The following is a 7,619-nucleotide window of genomic DNA, read 5'->3' as shown; positions in this document are numbered from 1 at the left end:
ACCATAATTATCTTTAACACACCGCTATTATCGTTGGCTTGACCTTCCGTTTTGAAACCACGGTTGGCTGTATTTTTAATACAGCATGTCAACTTAAAACAGCCTGTCCCTCTTCCTACAAGACCTGCTGCCCAGTCCAGTAAACACAAAAGCAGGTGGTGTCATCTCTCTTGTTTTCCTGGAGCTTACTGTAATTTCATGATTGACACAAACTATAACCACTATTTTGCAGCTAGCCTTACCGTCAATTACCGTCAAACTGTGTAGAAAACATGGTAATGTTACTGTTATTTTTTTTTTTCGTTTGTAATTTTAGTATCATGCTTGAACATTGTTTTAGTTAATGTCAGTTCATTGGATTAGCCCCACAGTTTTTGGTGAAGTATTAACAGTCGGTTGGTCAGCAGATAACGGTTCTGTAAAATAGTTGCTGTTTTTGCAGTTGCTGAGACGTCACTGCACTTCCTCATTTGGTTTGACTGGGGGAGCACAGGAAGTCTGGCTTTCCTGTCCTAGGGTTGTTATTGTTATGCAGCGCTCACTGCTGCTCATTGAGGAAGCTGAAAGAGCCGACGGGACACCAGTGATCCTGCTGCTGGGTAAAGATGGAGACCAACAGCGGCCCACCTCTCGCTCCTCATCCTGCCGCCACATGTGGATACACAGCGCCAAATGGGTGCTTAGACTCTCTCTCTCACTGCCTGTCTTTCTCAGTCCTGTTTTTGTTCTGTCTCTCTCTATCTCTGTCTCTGTTGGGTGGTTCAGGGGCTTTTCCACCATTCACTTTAATGATGCTTAACGAGACCCTCAGTTGTGATTGTGATCTTATGTGAATTGGTACATGATGGGTAAGTCCTTTCAGAAAGATAACGCAGTTCTTACTGTGCAGCGTTTCCTCCGTTTACTACAGAAAAATAGTGACAGAATAATTCAGTCTCCTAAGATTCATTTATTCATGGATGAGACCTCTGTGCATTTATCACTGCATTTTGATAGATTGCTTGTGTTGTTCCTCGTTTGGATGAAAGTGGCTGCTAAATGAATAAGTTCACTGCTGAGGATAGTGCTGTTGGCTTGTCTTAATTTCATTTTAACCAGTCTTTTATTTCATCACATTCAATTTTGATTGCTTGTTTTACACAGAATCTGCACAATGTTCAACGGCTGAAAATTGGCATTTTTAATTCTCGGCATCAGCTAAGTGTTATGTTTGGGACTTTTATGTTAAAGGGGTCATATGATGCGATTTCAAGTTTTCCTTTCTCTTTGGAGTGTTACAAGCTGTTCGTGAATAGATAAGATCCCTGAAGTTGCAAAGACTAAAGTCTCAAAACCAAAGAGATATTCTTTATCAAAGTTAAGACTCTGCCACGCCCCCTAAAAACGGCTCGTTCTAACACGCCCCCACATATCTAGGTCACTATGTGGGAAGTCAACATATTCTGTTACACCAAATACACAAAATAATGATCTTTAAAAAAGCATCATATGACCCCTTTAACAGTGCCAAGACGCAGGACCCTGTTCTAAACAACTTAATTGTCGAACAAAGACAGTAAACTAATAATGTCTAAAGTAGGGATGTTAATTTTCGATCATTTCCATGATCGATCGTCGTTTCTCACATCAAACATTATTATGTGAGTATTATGACCAGTACTTAATTTGATCCTGCTGGATCCTGTTCAGGAAAATGTCAGATTTTAAATTCTTGCGTTCCGGCAGGCCTATTTGTTTTGAAAAATCCGGCATTTACGGTGCATTAGATCGTGACCGTGCATGCGTGCATACAGACGGAGCGAGCGCGGGTTTGGCTAGATGTATTTGGAGCTTATTTGGCATACAAAGCGGACCAGTGACTGTATTTTATTTTGATAATGAACAGACTGCGATGTAAGTTTGAATTGCTAGAATATGTGGGGTGTGTGCGCGCAAGGCGCGATCAAACAGCTGAAACATAAAAAACTCCATTTTTGTAGTAAGATGTAATCCGCAAAAGTGTTTACTTTTATTTTTGCACACTCACAATAAAAACAGAAGGTTTCTGCTTTTGCAAAATAAAGCAAACAAACAGAATGCGCGTTGTCATCCTTTTCTTTCCGTGAACTTGTTTATGGAGCGCCGCGCCACACTTCTGTTTCTCCGGGAAAACGTATAGTCAGTGTCGGTCACAGCGCCTTTTAATTGCTGTTTTGAATCCAGTAATTATTTATTTACAAATTATAAGCTCTGATTATGACAAGTGTGGTATAAAAGCTTTGTTTATTAGAGGAATATTTGGTTAGCTGGAAAATCTTACATCGCGACCATGCTTTGGGATGCCGTTCGAGCCCATTTAGCCTACATTCACGCGGCTTTGGTCTGGTTTGCCGGTTGGTCATGAATTTCCACAAATTCAATAATATTTAGGCATTGTTTCTTTTCCTAAATCCTCACCGTCTAACCCTCTAATTTCGCAGGTTTGTTTTATTGTCATTCACTTTTTATCACTGTTTTCGCATCTAAGGGAAATGAAAGATTGCATGGCCGTGAATTAAGAATTCGTTGGATGTAATAATTTGTTCCCTCATTTTTGTTAAATCATGGGTTATTTAAGGAACAAAATTAATGAAACATATGAATAGCCTATCTGTCCTGTGTCCCGCAGCCCTGCAAAGCGCAGAGCCCGATATGAAAGAATTATCTGGGGAAATGACTTAGTTACTATATTTCTATTGCTTTCCATGTTGAAGAACTTTGTGTTGTTTCTATTTTAATGTACTTTAGTCACATTAAAAACTTAATTTGTACATTATGAATGAATGATGATGCATTTATATACCGTCACCGTCACTCACAGCATCTCTTATCGACAATTAATCGATCATCGATTAATCGTTGGCATCCCTAGTCTCAAGTATTAGAAATCATTAAAGTAATTTGAATTAGAAATGTTGAATTAATTACATATGTTTGCCTTTCAATTTATAGTAAATAATGATTCCCAGTGCACACGGGCTTACCTGATTGAGTACACTGTTTGTTAGTGTTGAATTCATTTTCTGTCATGCTTTAAACTTTTTTTTTTTGGTAGTAAAAAATATTAAGAGTGCTTTGACACAAGCACGTTTGGTGCACGCCGGGTTTGTTTGACGTCAGAGTTTAATTTGTTTGGGTGACGTGAATGCTGCCAAGCTCACGCACACTTGCGAACCGTACCAGATTGCTTTAAAACCAGAGAGAATGTTTATCAACTCCAGCAGAAATGCTCCTGAATCCTGTGCTCTTTTTTATTTATTAATTTTTTTTGGTGTCGTCTTTTTTAAAATAAAATCAAAGGTTCAAAAACCAGAATATAAAAGTGAGGCAAGCAATGTTATTTTTCCGCCGCCTCGTTATTGCATGTTTTTTTTTTTTTTTGCATATGTATCTCCAAGATAACTAGTTTGATATTGGCTTTATATTGGCCATTGGTTAAACCTGATTAGCCATCAAAAAATCAGTCAAAATCAGTCGCCCACTAGTACACATCTGTGCTGATTGTAGGAAAATATCTGTAAATATGGCTAAAGTAAGTTCTCACACACACACACACATGCTTATTAACTTTCTTCTCTTTGCAGTCGAGACATGGAGAGCAAGGAGACTCTGCGTGGGCTGCAGAAGATGGAGGACCGGCCAGAAGAGCGCTTGATCCGAGAGAAGCTAAAGGCCACCTGTATGCCCACCTGGAAGAGCGAGTGGCTGGAGAGGCGCAGCAGGAGAGGCCCGATGGTACGGGACAGTTAATCATCATGACTCAGTTCATTTTCTGTTCATCACTAGGTTATGTTTTTCTGTAACTGTGTGTCAAACAGTTACTAAAGTTATAATAGTAAGAGTATATAATAAGCTTTCATTTGTTAACGTTAGTTAACCACATTTAACTTGGAACAGTACCTCTGCAGTATTTTTTAATCTTAATTTTCTAATTGTTTTTCAATTGAAAGTTGAGTCCGTGTACGTCTGTTAGCATGAACAAGCAATTAAAATTGTATTGTATAAACTAACATTAACAATGAACAATATTTTTATTACATTGTTATATTTGTTAGTTTGTGTTTAGCTAATGCTAATTATAAAGCTAGTTTAAAAAAAAAAATAGTTCTGGCCTCACATACATGGCCTATAAACAGGACTCAATTTGAGGGATACCATTTGAAATTTTTTTTTTTTTTTAAGTACATTTTATAATTAGTGTTTTTTTTTATTTTATTTTTTTTAAGCTAATTAAATGGCTTCAATTACCAGCCTAATTGTAACTGTGGTGTCAGGTTAGTTTTTTTCCCCACATTTTTTTCAAATCGGAACAGTCATGATTCTCTTCCATTTTATTCAAATGGCATTACTGATTTTCTACAGTACTACAGTTAACAATTAAATCACTGGATTAATTAACTAGTTAACTATTGTTAACAACTGTTAATGGTTAAACCATTTAATCACAAGCCCTGTTACCAAAAATAGTAGGAAAATGTTTGGACAAAGAAACGGGAAGTGAGAAGTTCTGAAGTGGAACGGCTCCTCCTGAGTTCAGCGTGCCTTCCTTACATAACCGCCAGAACAATCGACCCTGTTGATGGACTTTCACTCTGTCTGCCTTAATGCTCCACTGCAGTGTCAATGCAGTTAAGACTGTAATGTTTCCTTATTGGAAATAATAATTTATAGTAATGCAAAACATTAACAAGAAGGCTTTTAAGCTGGCATCTGTCTGTTAACAGAGCAGTTATGGATCAGTGTCCAAATATTGCCCGTTATGACACATAACTACAAGACAAAATAAAAAGGCAAATGAAGGCACAGGAAACAGGATGGAAATGGTTTGGCTTTTATTTTTATGGTATTTTTATCAGTGTTTTCTTGTGTCATTGTATCTCAGGTAGTGAAGCCCATTCCTCTGAGAGCAGACGGCACTGAGGCGGGAAGCGACAATCACAGCTCATCTTCCTCTCAAAGCAGAGGTCATCGCAGCCCTTCACCTGGACCTTCCTCCTCCTCCTCATCCTCCACTAAGACCGCTGGGAAGCCTGATTCTCCTGGTCTGCGCAGACGGAGAGCCTCTCCGGTGCCGGTGAGTTTTGAGATGTTTTGAATTCAAATTTAATCTAGTTTGAATTTGAATTGATTTTTTGGTATGAATGCATGCTTTGAAAATATCGTGTGACAGGGATTCCACTGGTCTGGTTCAGCCAAAAAAAAAAAAGTCATCAAGACAATAGCATCATAATGCATCTCTACAAAAGACAATTGACTCAACCAGCTTGATTCAGTTCAAGTTTCAAGTTCAATTTTTCCAAGTTAGCATTTAGGTGTCTTAAAAGTCTCAAAATCTGTTTTGCTATGGAGCTGATGTGTTTGTCTGAATGTGTGGTTACAGAGCGGGAGGGTGACGCCCCCTCGGAGAGCTCCCTCGCCTGATGGCTTTTCCCCATATAGTCCAGAGGAGACCAACCGCAGGGTCAACAAGGTCATGAGAGCCCGCCTCTACCTGCTGCAGCAGATAGGACCTAACTCATTCTTGATTGGCGGAGACAGTCCTGACAACAAATTCCGGGTGTTCATTGGTCCACAGGTACGCTAATACAGGCCTCTGACATGACATTTGGCAAATAAAGCTGAAATTACTTTATTATGTGAGAAGACACTCATACATAACTAGGCATGAAACTAAAACAGCTGGGAAATCGGTTGCCTGGGACAGCGGCCAATTAACTACAGGGTTTCTGCGGGTCTTAGAAATGTCTTAATTTGCCCTTTCACCAATTAATGCCTAAAAAGATCTGAAATCAGAGCAGAAAGTCTTAAATTCATAAATATGATTATCTTCCTTAGTATTTTTTTTGTTTGTTTTTCAATTTTTCAAATACCTAAACATTAAATACCTAAACAACAAACATTAAATCAAGATGCATATACTTGAGAAGCAAAATTAAGATATGAAGTCTTGTTTTCTTAGAAACTAAACAAAAGTAAGTGCCACATGCTTAAATTTCTTAGAAAACAACATTTATTACGTCATTTTGCTTCTCAAGTAAATGTATCTTGATTTAAGAATCATTTGCACTGCAAAACAAGGCTTTATTTGTTTATTTAATTTATTGGTAAAATTAATTAAAAAGTGAAGGAGATCTATTGGAAATAGTTTTTTCAAACTTTGAAGCATTGCTTATACAACACTTTTACATTTAGAGACCATATTGACATTGTGTTCCATTCAATTTATTCTTTAAATGTACTTTTTAAAAAGGTCTTAAAGGGGTCATATGACGCGATTTCATCTTTGTCTTTGGAGTGTTACAAGCTGTTCGTACATATGTAGTACATAAGTCTTAAAGATTAAAGTCTCAAACCCAAAGAGATATTCTTTCTAAAAGTTAAGACTCGATGCATCGCGATGCGGACATGGACGATTCTGCATCGATGCAGTAAAAGACCGTAATTGATTATAGCCTACTGACGTCATACGCGTTTGTCACGCCAGTATTAAAAATTATTTTTTTTAAATTCGAGATCTGGGCACATTTTTGGAAAAAACAAGCTTATAGTGGCAGTGGCACATGTGTGCGCTAGAAACAATCGCAGCGGCTTCATGGCACAGAATATGCGTGCTGTGTAACATGTGTGCATTGCTTGACTTATGCTTCCACCCGCCATTATTTCAGTGTTTTACTTTAGATATGCTTTCATTTATGCTGTTTGGAATGCAGTACGTATTAGATGCACGAAACTCGCACAATGACAGACTTTCACGTGTGCTTTGTGTTTGTTGTCCTGAAGCACGATTGCGGCTGCTGTTAAATGCACTTGCATCTCCGAATACTTTTATGATACGAAATGGATGTAAACACAGTCAGTTATGTGATGCGGACGATGCAGTAATGGACCATAATCGATTATAGCCTACTGACATCATTCACATACGCGCTTGTCATTCAAAATAGATCTGTGCATTAGTGTGAATGCAGCCTATTAAAGCTGCCACTGTCTATGATCTCATCAGTAATAATCGAACTGCAATTATGCTGAGGAAAAACAGAAAAATTCTTAACTTTGATTGTCTGTAAACTTTCGGATACTTACTCCGTAGCAAATTAGCTCAAACGGGAAATGTATGTAAATAGAGTTAATTATGATTAATTACAATTATTTATATCAGCTGCCAGTAGTAACTGTAGCAGAATTATGAACAGATTGGTTGATTGCCATCAACCAATCTGTTCGTCCAGCAAACATTCAGTGTAAATTCATATAAACTCTAGGAAAGGATGTTTCCGTGGCCACAGAAAATACTTTCATACCGTATTAATGCATTAGAGCATGTAGTAAGGATCAAAATCGTAAAGGGACATTAATTTGCAAGGCAGAATCAGAAACTCATGAAATTTGTGCACAAGAGTTTTAATAACTAAACACTAACACAAACTAGTCTAACAAACAAACAAACTATCACTCATACATGGGAGAGGGCAAATGAGGCTTGATGGATGAAGCCATCAGGAAAACCAGAGAATGAAGCTATGAAAAGAGTCAGTTAACCACCTGAGTGAAACCATCAGCGCCGTTTTAGAACGGGGTCTACAGCTTATACTAAACCTCTG

At 38.0% G+C, this 7,619-nt stretch overlaps 1 protein-coding gene across 1 annotated transcript in view; it reads left to right on the top strand.

Annotated features, from left to right (window-relative positions):
• Nucleotides 1-564: 564 nt before the first annotated feature.
• LOC107702559 (mitogen-activated protein kinase kinase kinase 1-like) overlaps nt 565-7,619 on the top strand; it is a 37,787-nt gene continuing 30,732 nt past the window's right edge. Inside the window, exons 1-4 of the mRNA XM_016504916.1 lie at nt 565-676; nt 3,603-3,753; nt 4,901-5,092; nt 5,399-5,593. Of these exons, the coding sequence (XP_016360402.1) occupies nt 606-676; nt 3,603-3,753; nt 4,901-5,092; nt 5,399-5,593 (609 nt within the window). The 5' untranslated portion in view covers nt 565-605. The remainder of the gene's footprint in view (nt 677-3,602; nt 3,754-4,900; nt 5,093-5,398; nt 5,594-7,619) is intronic.

The sequence above is a fragment of the Sinocyclocheilus anshuiensis genome, unplaced genomic scaffold (genome assembly GCF_001515605.1).
Source record: "Sinocyclocheilus anshuiensis isolate Anshui unplaced genomic scaffold, SAMN03320099.WGS_v1.1 scaffold210, whole genome shotgun sequence".
NCBI classification, from domain to species: domain Eukaryota; kingdom Metazoa; phylum Chordata; class Actinopteri; order Cypriniformes; family Cyprinidae; genus Sinocyclocheilus; species Sinocyclocheilus anshuiensis.
Note: the sequence above shows the minus strand (reverse complement) of the source record. Positions and strands in the feature narration are given on the sequence as shown.